The 20,051-nt window shown below is 45.0% G+C and overlaps 1 protein-coding gene across 1 annotated transcript in view; it reads right to left on the bottom strand.

The window, feature by feature from the left end:
- LOC137643984 (E2F-associated phosphoprotein-like) overlaps positions 1–20,051 on the bottom strand; it is a 393,029-nt gene that overhangs the window by 289,555 nt on the left and 83,423 nt on the right. The window contains exon 2 of the mRNA XM_068376817.1: positions 19,620–19,847. Coding sequence (XP_068232918.1) covers positions 19,620–19,845 — 226 coding nt within the window. The 5' untranslated portion in view covers positions 19,846–19,847. The remainder of the gene's footprint in view (positions 1–19,619; positions 19,848–20,051) is intronic.

Here is a 20,051-nt window from a genome sequence, read left to right as displayed (position 1 = left end):
AATGACTCTCAGTTTTTCTGAGTCTTTCTTTGGAACACAAAACAGCCTTCCTTGGAACTTGATGGACTTTACCCTTCAGATTACTCTTTCCTCCAAGAGTTCTCGAACATATTCTTCCAGAACGGGGCTAGAGTGTTGGAAGAACTGTGGGAATGGAGGTGGAGTGCTGTATCAGCTCCAACTCAGTCCATTCTTGATTAGGCTGTGGGCCCAGGGATCGAAGGTCCAACAAACCCGAAATAGATGAAGTCTCCCTCCTACCGGAAGCATCTCACTTCTGCTGTTGTGGACCTGAGGCCTTGCCTCCTTGACCGCATCCTTCCCTGAATCCCCTTCCTCCTGAAGGGCGTCTAGAGAAACCTCTGGCTGTTCCTCTAGCTCTTGGTCGAAAGGTAGTTGTCTGCCTTTCAAACGCTGGGTTGAACCCAGGTGACTGAGTCGTTACCGCTTGAGGTACCAACTGGTACGTGGTTGGAGGTTGTGCCACCATCTGAGGCACCGCGGTCGCCGGAAGTTGTTGCTGCGGCTGTCTATAAGGCTTGGCTGGCCGAGATGATAGCCTAAGCTTCTTTGTTTCCCTCTTAGGTTGGGGACCCTCATCCGGGGAAGACTTTCTCTTAAGAGTTAGGCCCCACTTCTGGAGAAGGTTCCTATTCCCCGTGGCGGCCTTATCCACGACCTCTTTGACCACTTCATTAGGGAAGAGGTACTTACCCCATATACAAGAGGAAATCAGTTTCCTCGGTTCGTGCCTCACTGGAGCCGAGGCGAACACGAACTCTCTACAAGCTCTCCTAGCTTTGATAAAACTGTAGAGATCCTTTGTCACTGTGGCCAGATGGGTTTTGGCCACTACCATGAACATGTCTTGGATCTTGGGGTCGCTTGCCATCGTCTCCAGAGTCGTCTGTAAGGACATCGATGCAGCAAGTCTCTCTCTTGTCTCTTGCTCCCTGCGCAAGAGAAAATCTGACAGCTTTGGAAGGTCCTCACCTAACTGACGTCCGGCAATATTGGCCTCCAACTTCCCGACTGAGAAGGTAAGGTGAACGTCCTTCCAGTCTTTCTGGTCCATGGGTAAGGTCAGGGACAACGGCTTGCATTCCTCCAAGGAGGGACATGGTTTTCCTGCCTCAACACCCTTCAAGGCAGCTTTATATCCCTTCTCCATAAAGGGAAAGACTCTGGTAGGAGAAGCCACAAAGGAAGGATGCTTCTTACTCAAAGCTGGTATCTTTGAGTTTGTGAAGCCCCTCTCTTTCATCGAGCTCGTCAGTAAGGCCTGTGCCTTACTATGGTAAAAACTATGACCTCTTTTGGCTCTGTCTCTTCCTTTGAGGCTGGCTCCTTCCTAAGACGGACATAGCAGTCCGGGTAAGACTCCTTGTTGGGCCAGAATTCCACTTCTTCAAAGGGAATTGAACCCAACTTCTCCGATATGACAATCTTCCCAGTTGTCATAGGCATGTGCTCAGCATACCTCCAAGGATTGGCATCCGAGCACAAAGGAAGATCCTTCACGTTGAGCTTCTTCTGGGGCCCAGGTGCTCTGCAAGTCTACGTATCTCCAACTTCATTGCAGCTTCCTTTTCATCATTCTTCTTCTGCATCTGTTGAATCATTTCAACGATGGAAGAAAGAGTCCTTCCCAGTTCATCTGGGATAGCAGACGATGTTGAGGGAACAGGTTCAGGGGCCGGAACCGATGTAACCGACACCTCATCGATTTCTTCTTCCTCAGTATCAGGAGCCTGGGTCAGCTCCTCTTCTTGGACTTCAGCCAGAAGGTCCTTTTCGGCGTACTCGGGCACTTCAGACATCCTATCGTCCAGTTGGATGTCTTGCAGGGCGTCCGAGACTTCAGAATCTACCGGAATCTGAACTATCGGGATCTCCGCATGAGGCTGAGGAATCACTGCATCTGCTGATGCCTTAGGAAAAAGGTAAGCCCTCATCTTCTCGCTTGGAAGATAGGGGCCTGAAGTATTCTTCTGAAAACCCCTCACCCAGGTTCGTAACTTTTCCCTAGCTGCGTCCCTTGACTCCACCAACTTAGGGGTGTCAAATGCCTCGGTAATCAGGTTCGAACAGATAGTACATACCTGAGGGTCCCAATACCGGAGATCACCTTTGGAGACTGCGCATGATGCGTGCCTCCTGCACAACTCATGTCCACAGAAGTTCTTGCTGCGGACGTTGCAAAACATGCTCCCGCACTTCGGATGGTCCTCCTGTAAAGAGAAGAAATTCCATGAGTATCAAGTGAAGATAAATCACTGGATAACTAATATTAATATATATAGCTTATAACATTCAAGCTAGAAAGGAAAGAAGGAAAGACACATACTTGTATTTCCTGCCCAGCCAATTGCTGTAACCTTCCACATAATAAAACTAAGGTTAAGTCTCATTCTAGAATAACCTTCATCATATTTTCCAGAGGAAAATTTAGGTGTACAGTAGCTCACACCATTATAAAGAATTCTAATATACTGGATAATTAATAAAGAAAGAGCTCACTTTCTTAATTCTGTACGGTCTCAACAAAAGGCTGCACAAGGCAACACCAAGTATGTTGGAAGAACTTAGTGTTACAATATATTCCATACTATAGTTTCCTCCATGCAGTATATACTATACTGTAAAAATACTGGCTACTGTATATAATATAAAATGCCGGCCAGCACGTACCTTAATATAGTTCAAAGGTATACTACCTTCAGACTACTGGGCGGCAGATCGCTGGTTCAGTGTGTGGGCCGGCCGGCAACCAAAAATAACAGCACCCGGCTGCCGGCCGCTAATCGTAGCAGCCGGCAGATCTTATGGTGTGCTTCTGTTGCCGGCCGGCAATGGTAGGCTACCAATGCCGGCCGGTAGTAAAAAAAGAACCAGAGAACTTCCACCCGCCCGGCTGCCGGTTATTCAAGCCGGCAGACGGGCTAGGGGTACAATACACTAACAAGAAAACAATGAGTGTAAGGATATAAGGCGGCACTGCCTTAAAGCCTTCCATCCAGAAAGAGTGAACATAAGGAAGGGGAGAATGTAATATTCAGGCTTCCTTCTATCCATCGCCTGCCGGGCTCTACCGACAGACATGGATGTAAGACCAAGGGAGGTCTGGGGAACACTCTACAGAAGTTAGGCCTCTGCCGGCCGGCACGATCTTGCCGGCCGGCACGATCTTGCCGGCCAGCAGAGGACTGAGCCAGTTCCACATCTTAACCTACTCTAGGTACAAATGTAGAACGACAGCCAAGAGTTGTAATAGCTAGGCTATTACTAAGGATAGGGTGGAAAGGGGAAAAAGGGGCCTGCAAACTTTGCTCTAGTATGAGATTTACCCCAACGGCCAAGAAAGCTCATCCTAGCCTAGGGTTTATCTAGGGGAGGGAGGTCAGCAACACTTGCCACTTCCCTCAATATCAAAACAAAGTTTGATGTTGCTATTCACTAGGAAATGAAGAATCTTATCCTTCAATCCAAGAACAACAACACTGGACTAGTCTGCTAGATCACTAGAAGAAGGAATCATCTCATACAGAAACCTTCGGATGTGGTCCAGGAAGGCTAAGCCTCCTATGTCTGTACCTAACCTAGCAAAGGAATCTCATTCTCTATGCCAGGAAGATACAGACCCCAGACTAATTACTCTGATGTTCTGCCCAAACCTGAAACCAGATACTCTGGTTACAGGATTAGTACAGAAACACCCTAATATAGTTATACCTGAATACTATTCAGGTAAAACCACTAGGATTAAGCCTCAGGCTTAACTCACGAGGGAAAAAGGGATTGAACTTAATCTCCAGGGGAGAAAAGAACAACCGGGGAAGTGTGCGAAAGTATACTAAAGCCCTATAGGCTACTAACCTAGGCGCGGTGAGAATCGATTACCTAAATCACCGAAACTCTCTCGAATACAGTCTTGGAAGATAAATATTCAACAATATCTTATATGTATAAAAATGCCTATAGCTTCAATAAATTTAAAACACTTGGAAATCTGTATATCATGCATGAAAGTACTAGGGCCAGACGCCTAGGTTACGAAGCCTAGCGTAGGCCAGGATCGGTTACCTCAATCGCCGAAACTGAATTACTAACGGCATCATATAAAGAATTCCTATTTGTAAAGCTAAATAGCTAGATTTATTAAAGCATAAGGACCAGGAACGTCGCTCTGGCTAACTAAATGACTCGGGCATAGCGAGCGACAGTGTCCAGGACGCCTCCGGTAGGCAACAGCTCTTGTTTACGTTAATATCGCTTTCGATTTACTTCAAAACACCAAGAGCTTACATTTATACATAATAAAGATAATACTCAACTTTCCAGAGGCAGAAGAGGCTGAAGAAAGCATCATAATGTTGAAATAAATCCAAGATAACGAGAGAATCACAAGGGAAACACCAAATAGTAGAGCTACGCGATAAGGAATAGAGATGGCGCCGTCGGCGGCATTGTGTACACACTTGAAGCGGGATAGGAGAGGTACCTTATTAACGCCTCTCCTTTCATTCTCGTTTTTCGTTTTCTTGCCACTTTGACCCCTCGAAGTGTTAATTCTGTTCGGGGTGAAGATAGCTATGTGGCGTGTCAAGAATACGTCCTCTGATATTACGCGATATCCCATTTTAGATTTATTTAGGGATATTCGCTCCAGGAGTTAGAATTCTGGATACCTTAGGGTAAAATTCTCTGGTAATATTACCGTAGTCAAATTTACCCTAGGAAGCTACCCTAAAGGAACTTCCATCAGGACAACATAGCCTGAGCCCAAAAATCAGTTTACATTTTACCCTACAATATTAAATAAATTAAAGGGCTAGTGGTAGTACACTCTCTATCCTTGAAGGTTAGAACCCTTATTCTTGAGTTTCCCTGATCAAGAAACTCTATAATTTAATATTGAAAGGTAAGGTTACAGCAAATGGGCTGGGTAGGATACACAAATATATGTCTTTTATATTTCCTAGTCCAGTTGGCGTCATGCCGGCTGGACCGTACCGTCAGATGCTAGCCACAGTGGCAGCGCACTGTCAGAACTACAAATTATACTGCAAACAGAAAACTATAGTTTAATGATACAGTAGTTATTTCTTACATTCTTGGGTACCCTTCGGGCTTCTGCTGAGACCGATCCTATTTTGAAAGAATAGAATTCCTTCAATACTCTGATCAGAAATCAGTGATCTTTACCCCACAGTGTTAAATACTAAAAGGGACACTGACATTGTACACTTTTCTACCCCTAGGGGTTGGAACCCTTTCTTCGAGTCTCCTTAAAAAGGAAATTCCTTCTAGTTAATACTGAGGGGAGGTAACAGCAATTGCCTGCAAGGGATACGCAAGTATGTGTCTCCCACTATCCCTTTCTAACTTACTATCCTAAGCTACTTTAGTTAAAAGATGTCTTTTACATATTGCTTATCACTGAGATAATCAATCATATACTCATTCTGCTTTCCTTTCTTTACAGGAGGAACCCCAGATGACATGTGTTGAGGTCTTCTGCAATATTAAAAGTAGGTACTTTTATGGTCATAATACATGCAGGTTTCCTGCCCCCTGCAATATTATTTCCGAATCCCTGCAGTATTGGAACCCCCAAGCTTGCAATATATGTCGGACCTTAGTGTCCGAGGGTTTTGATAATCCCAAGTCGACAAAGTCCAGGGATGCAGCTCATAAGAATCTACGCAACTGGGTAAGAAGGTTCCAAAAGATCTCTCCGGGACCATACCTACCTAATGATAGGATGCGTAGCTTACTATTCCCGAAAGCAAGTAAGGAAATAGCGGTGCCCCAGGCAAGGTTCGCACCTCCCTACATTCAGACAACCTTTGGGACGGAGGGCCGGAAGCCCTCACGGGAAGAAGTGGACAATGTCAAGTCGGAATTGCTTCCGTCTGTGCCGGCTCTAGAGCCATCAACCTTGACATCTTCACCTTCTACACCTCCATTAGACAAAATGGCCCAGATTTTGGCCCTTATGAAAGGTCTAATGGAAAACTTTCGCATACAAGGCGAAAAGGAGGAAGTGAAATTAAAAAAAGAGCTTTGTGAAGCCCCACTTGTCGCTACCCAAGGGTCATACAAAAGACCCAGAGATCAAGACCTTCCAACATGCTCCAAAACCAATCCCTAGAGGTATGCGGAGCTGATGCCGATTTCAGACGGCAAACTCTACATCTCGGAGAAGATGAGTGCTGTTCCTTTAGACAAAATTCAGTTTTGGCCAAGCTTTAACGCTTTCCCTAATTGCTTCATTTTATTGGAGCATGAACTAACGTCAGGAGAAGAAACAGAACCGAGGGAGGTCATGATTCTCGACCACGATAAGGCACAGGCTATCTTGTCAAATAGCCTGAGAAAGGCGGGTTATTCAGTGTCGAAAGTGTCCACACTAAGTAACAGACATCCTACCTTTCTTGCTCCTGCTTCAATATCATTCCCCTTTACATGGAAGGCATTTAAATCTGTTACTAAGGCAGTGGAGGCAGGCAAACCATGTCCTGCACTCGAGGAGTGCAAGCCTCTATCACTAGCCTTTTCCATGCAGGAGAAAGATTGGAAGGAAGTCCGTTTAACTTTTTCCGTAGGGAAACTAGATGCAGATGTTGCTAGAAGACAGTTTAGCGAGAATCTCCCTAAACTTTCTGAACGTCTCCTGCTTAAAGAACAAGAGACAAAGGAGAGACTTGCAGCCTCTCTAGCCCTACAGAATTGCATGGAGTTGTGTTCAGCCCACCAAGATACCACAGACATGCTAACGGTCTTGGTCAAAATGCATATGGCCAGCTTAGTAAAAGACCTTTATGCTTTTATGAAGGCTAGGAGAGCCTGTAGGGAGTTTGTGTTTGCGGCTGCAACAGCGAAATATGAAACAAGGAAGATAATATCTTCCAACATCTGGGGTAGAGACCTCTTTCCAAACGAGGTAGTCTGAGAAGTCATTAAGAATGCCACCACAGAGAATATGGAACTTCTCCAGAAGTGGGGCATCTCTTTAAAGAGAAAGTCTTCCACGGATGTGGGTACCCAACCTAAGAGGAAGATGGGGAAATCTAGAGATTTTCCTTGGGCTGTTCAACAACATCCTACAGTTTCGAGGACCGCGGTGCCACAGGCAAGCGGTCGGAGATGTAAACTTTCTGATCAATCGAAGCGAAGAGATACTTCTGGTAGGATGGAGGCTACTTCAGGATCATAGGACCTTCGATCCTTGGGTCCAAGGCCTAATCAAGATGTGACTTAGGATGGAAAATACTCATGCCTCTACCATTATTTCCTCAATTCTTCCTGCACCCCAACCCCGTCTTGGAAGAGTATACCTTAGAGCTATAAAGCATACAGGTAATAAGGAAAGCATAGTCCATCGAATTCCAGGGAAGGCTGTTTGGTGTTTACAAGAAGGACTCAAGAAAACTCAGTCATTCTGAACTTGTAACCACTCATCAAGTTCAAACAAAACAGCAAGTGCAGAATGTTAATCCTTCTGAACATAGGGACCCTATTTCAAAAAAGGGTGTTCACAGTCTTGCTAGACCTGAAAGTTGCCTATCGGCAGCTTCCAGTCAGTCGCTCCCTCCCCTTCTACCTAGGATTCAAGTTACAGAGGATAACGTATGTCTAAGGACAGATACTTGTCAGACTAAACATAGTCCTAAGTAACTTCACGAAATTGGCGGACACGGTCACGCAAAAACCAAGCCTAGCAGTGGTTTAGGTAACAAAGTACCTGGACGAAAGGCTGGAGTGGGCAGCACCCGAAGTGACTGGTCTATGAGCATCCAAGGAAGTAATCCAGTTCCGGGAACATCGGGGATGCAAAATCAGCGACAAAAAGTCTCGATTCTCTCCAGCTCAAAGGCTTCAATGGTTAAAAAACCATCGAAACCCGAGGTCACTCCAGCTCTCCTTTCCCTTAGGGATGTGAAAGGAGATCACAAGGTCGGTCAAGAGACTATGGTAATCGGTAAGGATTCCAAAACACTAACAAGGAAGAGTTCTGAACTCTCTCCAGTTAGCAACAATGATAGACCCAGTGCTAAGAGCACAGCTGAAAGATGCGTTAAGAGTCTGGAGAAGATACACATCAAACGCTCAAAGAGAACTAAAAGGACCAATATCGGTCTTTCCTTAATCGCTTCCCTAACATCGATCAAAGGCCAAAACCCTATTGAAGATAGTGCCCTTGCAACCACCTCGACTGTTGTAGATCATCCACAGGGATGCCTAGTCGGAAGAATGGGGAGTATACTCCCATCAGAGAAAAATTCAAGGAACTTGGTTAGTTCTATCCGAGACCATGTTAGTCCTGTCATGGTTGATGAAACTCTCTCCACGCAGATCAGACCTTCTCATATTGATCTGGGACATTGAAGCGATACTGAGACGTCGGAACCAACAAGGCTAGAGGGCGTCTCATATAGTTTAGGCGATGTTAGCCATCCCTTGCCTAAAAGGATGGCACCTATCAGCAGTTCATGTTCAATTGATCCGCAAGGTGACAGCGGATGCTCTACTCGGGCTCAGGCCGGCAGAATTAGAATGATCCACAGACGCAGACCTATTCTTTCCCAGATGGGAACAAGTCCCCGAACTGCAGGTTCACCTCTTCATGACAAGCGTCATCAAGAAACTACCTCGATATGTGGTCCCATACGAGGATCCTCTTGAGGATATAACAGACATCAGGTCTATAGTATGGAAGGGATGGACTTGGGAATTCTTGTTCATCCCATCCAATTCCCTGCCGAAGGTCCTCAATATGCTGAGGTCCTTCCAGGGAGGAGTAGCTCTGGTGGCTCCCATGTAGCCCGAGAGCAACTGGTTCCCTCTAGCAAAGGAACTGACACTGAGGCTGGCCCTAGTACGGAACCAAGTACTATTTTAGAGGGCTCAGATGTTAATTGCCTTCGATTTATCACAGAGAGCCCAAACCCTTCATTTCATGAATTTCTTGCCCTAGCGGTTAGGAAAAGATTTGGGATCTCAGAAGATAATATAGGATTCCTAGAAGAATACAAATCTAAGTCAACTAGAAGACAATATGATTCATCTTGGAAGAAGTGGGATGCTTTTGTTAAAGCATAAGGACCAAAAGAAATTTCAACGAACTTCTGTCTGTCCTTCTTTGTCCACCTTCATAATCAAGGTCTGGCAGCCAACACGATAACTACGTGTAAGTCAGCTTTGACTAGACCTCTTCTATATGCCTTCCAAGTGGATCTGGCGAATGAAATCTTTAATAAGAATCCGAAGGCATGTGCAAGGCTTAGACCTGCAGCACCTCCAAAGCCCATTTCATGGTCTTTGGACAAGGTCCTTCATTATGCCTCATCTGTGAACAATGAAGATTGTTCCCTCAAGGATCTAACCCAAAAGGTTATTTTTCTGTTCGCTATAGCCTCTGGGGCTAGAGTTAGTGAAATAGTAGCCCTATCTAGAAATGAGGGCTACAATCAGTTCACAGAAAGGGGAGAACTGAATCTCTTTCCTGATCCAACTTTTCTCGCTAAGAATGAGCTACCCACAAAAAGGTGGGATCCTTGGAGAATCTGCTCTCTGAAGGGAGATGTCTCTATGTCCCGTAGAGTGTCTAAAGGTCTACGTATCTTCGTAGGACTTCAGATTTCAAGGGAGGACAGCTCTTTAAAGGAGAAACCTCTGGATCAAACTTAACCCTAAAACAACTGAGGGCGAAGCTCACCTACTTTATTCGTAGAGCAGATCCTGACAGTACACCCACATATCATGATCCAAGGAAAATTGCTTCATCACTGAACTTCTTTCAGTATATGGACTTTGAGCGTCTTCGTTCATATACTGGATGGAAATCATCCAGTGTTTTACAAACACTATGCTAAGCAGGTCCATGAACTAAAGCACTATGTGGTGGCAGCAGGCAGTGTATTAAAACCTGCCTCCTAATTACTGCAATAAACAATTAATTGATTGGGACCCTGACCATCCTCGCCCATATACTGGATGGGGATCATCCAGAGTGTTCCATAAACATCATGCTAAGGAGGTCCATGAACTGAAGCATTATGTGGTGGCGGCAGATATTGTATTAGAACCTGCCGTCTGATTACTGCGATGAACAGTTAATTGATTGGGACTATCAATTAGAGAGAAGGGGTGTCAGCACTGTTAGTGTGATACCCTCTAAATGAGTGTTACTGGGGTGACACTAATTCTGTTCAACATCTCAGGTGTAGAATTATACAGATAAACACTTGTGCCGTGTGTACAGAGTACACAGTGTTGATAAGATGTAACATTTACAGAATTTATAAAGGAAAAATTTATCAAAAAATTTTTCAATCTTAGAGTGGCACTCAAAAAATTTTTCCCTTTCAAAAAGGAAAATTAATTTCTGTATACGTTGCATATATAATTCCTTTATTATGTTACATTCGTTTCACTCGTTTTTCAATTAGTCATTTATTACAAATAAATGGCTATTAGAATGTAATTGCGTCCTAATTCACCTGCAAATTTGCATATTTAAGATGCCAGAGTTCTTTGACTTACTCATGTAAGTAACCCTCATATCATTGTATGCTTACAAGCAATAGATATGATGGACACTGATATTGTTCCGACAATATATACAAACCGTGAGACCGTTTGTATACTCAGTGAATACTCATGTTTGTTCATACAATATATGCCAACCTTGAGGCCCTTTTTCTACCGTCTAGTATGACTCTTCCCTGTAGGGGGCGGGAAGCACTAACATAGTTTATGATTAGTGATAATGACGGATAACGGTAACGTCATTTGTCTCAAATGGTTCAGATGACCATTGAAAAATTGTCCCAGGTTTAAGGCACTGATGAAAATTCACAGATACATTAATTCTCTGGTATGCTTCCATCAGGACGACATGGCCAAGCCCAAAAAACGGATTTTGAGCGAAGCGAAAAATCTATTTTTGGGTGAGACAGCCATGTCGTCCTGATGGACCCACCCTCCTTTTCTATAGAAAAGGTCTTCGCAGAATCCCCGAAGTACTGTATCTGTAACACCATACTCAACGCTACACGGAATGTCCGCCATCTTGGATATGGCGCCATCTTGATACTCAATAGTAGTATGGGAGGTAGGGTAACCTTGATACGGCTCCCCTTCTATTTTTGCCACTTTCCCCCTCGAAGCGTAAAAGCTATACGGGGTGAAGATTGCCATGTGGTGTGTCAAGAATACGTCCCTTGATATTATGCGATATCCTTGAGAGAAATTTAAGGATATTCGTGCCAGGAGTTAGAATTCAGGAGACCTAAAGGTAAATTCTCTGGGAATATCACTGTAGTACATATATCCCTTAGGAAGCTACCATTACGAACCTTCCATCAGGACGACATGGCTGTCTCACCCAAAAATAGATTTTTCGCTTCGCTCAAAATCCGTTATGTATTTGCGTCTTATTTCGCCCCAAAAATTCATCTCGATAAAGATATGCTGGAGTATTATTCTACCTTAATAATATGCATATGTAGATATGATCGAAATATAATTAATACATTTGTTTTGGTACGAGTACAAACTTTACCTGGCTATGCATGCAGTGAGACCTGTATGCTTTTGATGGTATGTTTGTTCATATGGTATATGTAAACCTCAAGACTCTTTCCTAAGTCTAGTATGGCTCTTCCCTGCAGGGGGCAGGAAGCACTAACATGGTTTTTAATTAGAAGTAATGACGTATAACGGTAACGTCATATGTCTCTATGGTCTGGATGACCAAGGAATAATCGTCCTGAGGTTAAGGCACATTTGGGAAAATCGACAGATACAGTACTTTCTAGATAATGCTTTGGTAACCTTCCATCAGGACGACATGGCCTGAGCCCCAAAAACGGATTTTGAGCGAAGCAAAGCCATGTCGTCCTGATGGACCCGCCCTCCTTTTCATAGAAAAGGCCTTTGGCAGGATCCCTCCCAAAACTATTATATCTGTAGCACCTTGCTCAACGCTACAAGGAATAAAACATGGCAGCGACGTACAGCGCCATCTGGATACTCAAGTAGTAACGGGGAAGGGTAACCTTGATACTGGCTCCCCTTCAAATTTTGCCACTTTCCCCTCCAGGCGTAAACACTATTCGGGGTGAAGATTGCTATGTGTCATATCAAGATATACGTCCCCTGATTTATGCGATATCCTTAGGAGAAATTTTAAGGATATTCGTGCCAGGAATTAGAATTCTGGAGACCTAAAGGTAAATTCTCTGGGAATATCACTGTAGTCAAATATACCCTAGGAAGCTACTTATAGGAACCTTCCATCAGGACGACATAGCTATCTCACCCAAAAATAGATTTTGAGCGAAGATTAGACTGAACGGGGTAAAAGTGTACGCTTCCAGGCCCAACCAGTCTAGTAACATTGCATCGACTGACCATGCAAGAGGGTCCAGGACTGGAGAGCAAAACAGCGGAAGGTGGTTGTTCCTCGAGGTTGCAAAGAGATCTATCATCGGCTTTCCCCAAAGTTTCCATAGGTCCAGACAGACCTTCGCATCGAGAGTCCATTCTAACAGCAGTACTTGATGACGGCGACTTAGTCCGTCAGCCAACACGTTCATTTTCCCTTGAACAAATCGAGGGACCAGCGTAACCTGAAATTTTTCTGCCCACAGAAGCAGATCTTTTGCAAGGTTGTAGAGGGTGAAGGAGTGCGTTCCCCCTTGTTTCTTGATGTAGGAAAGTGCTGTTGAGTTGTCTCCATGAACTGCTACCACCTGTCCTGTCACGAGATGAGAGAATGCCTGAAGTCCCAGGAACACTGCTAATAGCTCCCTCACGTTGATATGAAGAGAGCGCTGCGTTTCCGACCATTCCCCCGACGTTTCGTTCTTCCCCAACAAGGCTCCCCAACCTGCGTCGCAGGCGTCTGAAAAGAACTGAAGGGTTGGGTGGAGCGGACGAAGTGAAAGACCCTCTACCAGTCTTGGTTTTGAAAGCCACCAAGCCAAGTCCTCCATGATTTCGCCTGAAATCGAGAATATTGTCGAGTCCGGTTGAATCTTTCTGCACCATGAAGCTTTCAGGAAGAATTGCAGGGGCCTCATGTGCAGGCTTCTGAGTTTGATAAACTGTTCCACCGAAGCTAGTGTTCCTAACAGACTGGTCCAATGGTTGGCGGAACAGGACTTGCGGTCCAGGATGTCCTGTACTACTTCCAGACACGACTGGACTCTCTTTGGTGAAAGAGAAGCCCGAAAAACTCGAGAGTTCAGAGTCATCCCCAAATAGAAAATGTTCTGAGTCGGAATTAGCCAAGATTTCTCCTCGTTTATAAGAAGATATAACGAGTGAGTTAATGAAAGAGTCCTCTTGAGATCCTTCATGCACTGACTTTCCGAAGAGGAGCGGAGAAGCCAGTTGTCTAGGTAGAGTGACACTCTGATGCCCAGGAGGTGTAACCGCTTTCCCAGAGGAGTCAATGGTCGCGTAAATACTTGCAGTGCTGTCGAGAGGCCGAAGCAAAGGCTCGAAACTGGTAGGTCTTGCCCATGAACATAAACCGAAGGTATTTCCTGGAGTCCTGGTGAATTAGAATGTGGAAGTATGCGTCCTGCATATCCAGGGATACCGTCCAGTCCCCTTGACAAAAGGATTCCAACGCTGAACGAGTCGTTTCCATATTGAATTTGGTCTTCTGGACGAACAAATTCAGTGCGGTTGCATCCAGTACGGGCCTCCAGCCCACCGATGACTTGGGGACTACGAACAGCCGGCTATAAAACCCCGGGGATGGTCTGTCGCTTATCTCCTCTATGACAGCCTTCTGCAAGAGAATCTCTATTTTTCGGGTTAAGGCTACAAACTTCTCCGAGCCTGGAGAGCAGGCGGGTAATGTGATGGGAACATTGGATAAAGGTGGAGTGTCTTTGAAAGGAATGGAGTAACCGAACCGGAGAACTTGGGTCACCCAGGGCTCTGCCCCTCTGCGACTCCATTCCTCCCAAAAAAAGGCTCAATCTGCCCCCTACCGGAGCATGAAGGATTGAGGAATCACTTGGATGATTTCGCGTCGGGTTTGGTCGAGGACTTGGTTGGGTGTCGTAAATTCGATCGAGGCCTGACGAACGGTCTAGACCTACACCCTCGAAAGGGTTTATTCTGCAAAGGTGATTCCAAGGTGGTAGTCGTCACAGTCAAGGGTTTAACCCGCTTAGAAGACTGGGCAAGCAAGTCATTAGTGGACTTCTTTTCTAGTGCGAAAAGAATCTTGGCCACTATTTCTTCAGGAAACAGATGATCCTTGTTGAGAGGAGAAAACAAAAGGGCAGACTTCTGAGGCGAAGCGACTCCTTTCGAAACAAAAGAACACCAGAGCTGTCTTTTCTTGAGAGTCCCGAATGCAAAGAGAGAGGCCAGCTCATCACAACCATCCCGAACTGATTTGTCAGCACATGACAAAACCCCAAGCCAGTCTGATGCCAGGTCTTCCTGAAGAGTAGTGCAATCGTCTATTTTCGTAGCGAGGGCTCCGACCGTCCAGTCCAAAAAACTCATAATTTCTAAAATCTTGAAAATATTCTTTACCGAATGGTCCAACTTGGGCGATGTAAAGAATATTTTAGCTGCTGCAAACGCGGACCTCCTATTTGCATCCACCAAGCCAGAGAAGTCCCCCTGGAAGGAGGCAGACACTCCCATAGAGGGGGCTTCTCCGGTTACGTAGAACCGATACCTCTTCTTAATAACCTTCGACGGAGGATAGGCGAAAGTTGCTTTACCGAGTTCTCTCTTGACCTTCAACCAATCTTCTATATCATGAAGCGAATGTTTAGCAGCCTTGGAAAGAACGAGCTTCGGGAGATGAGGATCGAAATTCTTCCTTCTCATCAGGAAGATGGGAGCAGGCGACCTGGGAGTGGCTGCTACGAAGTAATCCGGGTACATGTTGAGAAGGTAGCATAAAAGTTTCGAATAAAATGAGAGAGGGATAGAGTCCGCTTCTAAGTCCTCCTCGTCATCCGAAGAGATAGGCGACAGAGACGGTTCTTGATTCGACTCATAATTCTTCGTACATTGTTTGTTTTCTTTCATCCAGTTCATCAGCTCTTGCAACTGTCGACGTAACGGAATTAGATTCTCGTCTTCTTGAGTTGAAGTCGAAGCAACTGGGGTCGTGGATTTCGACACGATCGCCACCGGAGGTCTCGCGCCAGTCGAATTATTTGTCGCATGCGAAGTCGAAGGAAAAGTTTCGACAGCTTGATGAGTCGAAGAGCTCGACGAACTCAGAATCGGTCGCTCCACAACCGAGTCGAAGGCAGCTGTCGCTGTCATAAGAATACGAGGCGAAGTCCATGTAGCTACGCTACACAACAGGTGAGAGATATCTACTTTTCTGTTCCTCTTCACACGGGGCGGAGAGAACTCCTCTTCAGTCGAACGGCTCTTCAACGGACATGAGACTGAAGAATCACGCCACTTACTACATCAAACCGGCAACGAATCACTTGACTCTGTCGATAACTGGTTACCAAACGACACACCTTTCCAATGGTGTTTAGTCGAATCCTGCTGTCGCACCACAGCATCGACGGAGGAAGCGACTGTCTGTGGGCAAACCCCGACAGTCTCCCTTGGACCTCCGGTATGTCTTCTCCCCGAGGCGGGGGAGCGAAACAGTGACCTTCGTTTAATAGAACTATCGGGACAAACAGTCATCCCCTCAGATTGCACTGCACTGACACTTTTCACTTCACTAGAAGTCTTTTCTATGAAAGACGTTACAGATAAACCTCACTGCACCACCTTATTAGCTAATACATCAAATTTCCTTTCAAATTTAGACTCGAAGCTGGCAATGGTGTCAGGAGAAACTCCACAGGATGTTGGCAAAGGAGTTACAGGAACAAGAGTAGGAAGACTCAAGATCGGAGACATAATAAGAGGAGAAGGAGAAGGAATAGGAGCAGTGCTTCGATAGACGAAGCAGAAGAAGCTAAACTAGTCTTACTTTCAGCTCTTAGAGCAGCCTTCCTCTTCCTATCCTTAATTATCTTCCCCGAGTGAGAAACAAAAACTTTCCACTGTTGTTTACTCTAATCCTTGCATTCATCACAAGTAGATTCTCTAGAGCACTCACAACCCCTACACTTAATGCACTTTGTGTGCGAATCATAAATTATTTTAACTAACCTAGTTTTGCACCCTCCGGCAAAAAAACCTAACTACTGAAGGACTAGCGTCCGACATGATGGTAAGACCACAAAATTGCAGAAAAGAAATTCAGCTTCAATCCTACAAACACGGAGTTGAATACTTCACCGACATTGGAGAGATAATACTTCCCAACAAATGAAGAGAAAAGTCTGCACCAACCACCGATGTTTACCAGAAGCCGGCAAAGAACGAATTGATGTTACCTGGACAGTTGTACCTATAGCTCCCTCGAGTGGAGGGAGATGATGTCACCTACATCAGCGATGGCGGCGCCACCGCATTAGTTTTGAATCTATTGTCTGCCATTCGTAGGGAACCTACAGCTGTATAATTGTTCGGTAAGCCACTGCAATAAAATTGAGATGTATCTTCAATCTATTGTTGGACAGGTAATGTATGTATAAGTCCATCTACGGACCAGTAGCAAAGACCTGGGAGGCAAACGAACATATGGGTGTACCCTGAATTAGGCTACTAGTTATGCCCGGAACACGGTTAAATAACGTTGATAAACGTTCGTAACCAAACCGCCTCCTTCCTATGACCAACAAAAACGTTTGTATTTCTTCGCCTCCGATCAGCAAATTGGCATAAGTTTTGAATATTCCGTTCCAGGAAACAGATTTGTTTAGGTGAAGATTTTAGTATCAGTATTTTTTAAAAACTAAAACCTCTGATCAGAAAGTTAGAAAGGAACTGCCTGGGATGAAGGCAGACCGCATATACTGTATATCTGGTTACGGGAAGGTAGAAGACTAATGCATAACCTGGTTTCCCGTAAGGAATATAGCCATCAACATTGATGATTTATTAGAACAGAGTTATAATTGTAAGATAGTCTAAAGTCCTTGTCGCCGTCTGCGATCGCGCATGCATAACTTCTTTGCCTACGGGTAAATGTTCGACAATCAGTCTGAGCCCGCCTGCGGGAATACTTTACGTGCGACGAATTGCAACATTATTGGCCAAGGAATTTGATCGTCGACTAGCTCTATTAGTTTTAAGATGTGAGCGCATGTACTCAAGAAAAGAAAACATACAGCTAGTGTAGCAATCATACCAACGTCGGTTTGCCTGCCCGCCTAGTGGGCGGGGCTTGCTAACATTCATAATGGTAATAAGAAGCTGACAAAGTTTCTCTGGCTGCCTTGTGGGCGGGGTTTATAAATGTACGTAAACATAATGAGAAGCTGACAACGTTCGTTTGCCCGCTTTGTGTACAGGGCTTGTTATCATTCGTAAACGTAGTGAGAAGCTGACAAAATTTGTCTGGGCGCCTTGTGAGTGGGTCTTGCTATTGTTCTTAAATGTAAGCAGAAGCTAATACTGTTCCCTTGAGACTAAAGGCTTGAGATAATAAACTTGGAAGAGTATGACCATTGTGCGAGTGCTCCGAAGAGCTCCCCACTCCGTCGGGAAGAAAAGCCAGAGAAAATAACCCAGAAGGATTATCTTTCAAGAAGTTCAGCATCTAACGAGAGCTCGTTGTGCCCAGGTGCATAATGACCGCATGCGGCTGACTCAAGGAATCACTAGTAAACCCTATTTGTGGCAATAACCCTGAGGTTTTGTTTGGGCGAGAGCGCATGCGCCACAGAAGGAGTTCGTTTCAAACTTTTATGGAGTTTTAACGAACACCTGTAGTTATGTAAATCTTATCAAGGACAAGAGTTTCCCAAAAAGAAGCATAGGCTCGCAAGCAATTTTGTTAACCCAGAACGCAAGAGGGCACATACACTAGGCAAGTTCATATAGGATTGCCAGCAAATGCTTTCTCGCTATCGAGAATCAGCAAACGGTTTCTCACAGGCCAGCACTGGCGAGAATCAGTGAAGGCTCTCAGAATCAACAAAGGCTCTCCTTGCGAGCAAAATGCTTTCTCACTAGCCAGTGCTGGCGAGAATTAGCGAAGGCTCTCCTTGCAAGTCGCACTCTTTCTCGCTGGCCAGCGTTAGCAAGAATCAGCGAAGGCTCTCCTCGCGAGCCGAACACTTTTTCGCTGGCGAGAATCAGTGAAAGCTCTCCCTTATGCTGGCGAGAATCAGTGAAAGCTCTCCCTTATGCTGGCGGGTAGGGTCTCTTAAACCCGCCATGGGTACTAAGGTGAGCAACCCAATCAAGGAGAAACACTCGCCGCCCACTCACTTCGCTAGAGATCAGGGAGTGGGTGTATAACACTGCACATTACTTCTCTGCTAGACTAAGGTCCTTGTTAAGTACTCCTGCTCATCCTAACCCTCAAAAGGGGATGGTGAGTAGCCTCATGTCATCCCCTTGGAAGGGAATGAAAAAGGCTGTGCTGGACTTGAAGACTAACTGTTTCTCCGTCGTCAGAGGTTGAAACCATGAGGTATAGGCCCCGAAGGGATTGGCCTTGCAAAGCTCCATGAGCTTTGTTGTGCACAAAGGCACAATGCAGCAATAACCCCAAAGAGTTAAGTCCTACAAGATTCGTTGATAGGAGAGGAGGCGGCCAGTCATCACCATCTGCGGCAGAGATCTCAGATGGAATTGCAACAAGACTCGTTTCATACCCTGAGGAAACAGCGGCAATGAGTAGATGTAAGCAATCACCTAACTCATCTGTCGGCAAGTTCCGAAGAGCAAAGGCGGGGTATGGACAAATCCTGCGAAGGGGGAAACCACACATATGAAGGCAATCTCTCCCGTGGACAGGGAAGGCGACCAACCTTTGTTGCCACTGTCTGCAATTCTCCTTGCAAACAAGGAGATTGCTGAACAGTGGCTGGTGGAGGAACTCTCCCTCGGAAGGGAAAGTTGCTCAACTCCTGGTGGAGATTAACTCTCCCTCAAAAGGGAAAATTAACCAACAACTGGAGGTGAACCTCTGGGCAGTACTCTCTGTTTCCCGTCAATGAGATAAGCTCAAGTTGAAGGTCAACATCGAGTGTTGCATATGGATTTACCCCGGAGGGGTTACCAGACAAGTTACTCAGAGGAGTTCTTGTCCGTAACTGCTCCTGCCCGCCTGCCGAAGCAGAGCAAACATTGGGCGAGCAGAAGTCGAGGCCAACGACCTCTTGCTACCTTGCCTTGCACGGGGAACCCATGAGCCAAAAGGAGAGCAGCTCTGAAAAAAAGACTTTTCATTAAGCTTTAGACCAGTTGCAACCGAACCCAGTTAAAAAGGTTTGGCGGGAAAGAAAGACTACGTCTAATATTCTACAAAGCCAAAATAAAAAGTGGCGGTTAAAGGCTAGTGCTGGTGCGAGTGGGAGGGTTAACCTACCCCACTCCACCCCCGTTAACTAGCATTGGGAAGTTACACCCTAAAAAAAAAGTTCAATGGCTGGTTTCAGCTTCGCCGAAATAATACTCTACTGTATAGTAAAGATCGGAAGGTTTGTATTTTGCGCTGGAACAAATGAAGAAATTACTCTTAGGTATATTCTTACCTTCCGTTTCTGAATCATCTGAATCAAAATAAACATCATCATAAAACTTTTCACATTGTTTTTGCCCCATTTTACAACGAACATTAGTAGAGCTTGAACTAGAGCCACTGCTGTGTGACGGATCAGTGGATATTTTTTTCAAAAACGATGATTTAAAAAGTTCTAAAGAAGATGAAAGTTCAGATTCCACTTCTCTCTCAAAATCATCAGTCTTGATATCTTCCATTCCTAGAAATAGAGAAAAAAGTTTTACAATCCATTAATAAAAAAAATTACTAACTTCACTATGAATTTATATTTTCCTAGCTATATAAACCTGAGTCCTTTATTATTATTATTATTATCATTGCAATGAATTATGGTTTGTGTGGGAAAACAAAAAAGCTTTATGGTTTGGATGTTATGAAAAACACTTTAGCAATTGTCATTCAT

The sequence above is a fragment of the Palaemon carinicauda genome, chromosome 7, assembly GCF_036898095.1.
Source record: "Palaemon carinicauda isolate YSFRI2023 chromosome 7, ASM3689809v2, whole genome shotgun sequence".
NCBI classification, from domain to species: domain Eukaryota; kingdom Metazoa; phylum Arthropoda; class Malacostraca; order Decapoda; family Palaemonidae; genus Palaemon; species Palaemon carinicauda.
The sequence above is the reverse complement of the archived record's forward strand: the minus strand, read 5'-3'. Positions and strand labels throughout refer to the sequence as shown.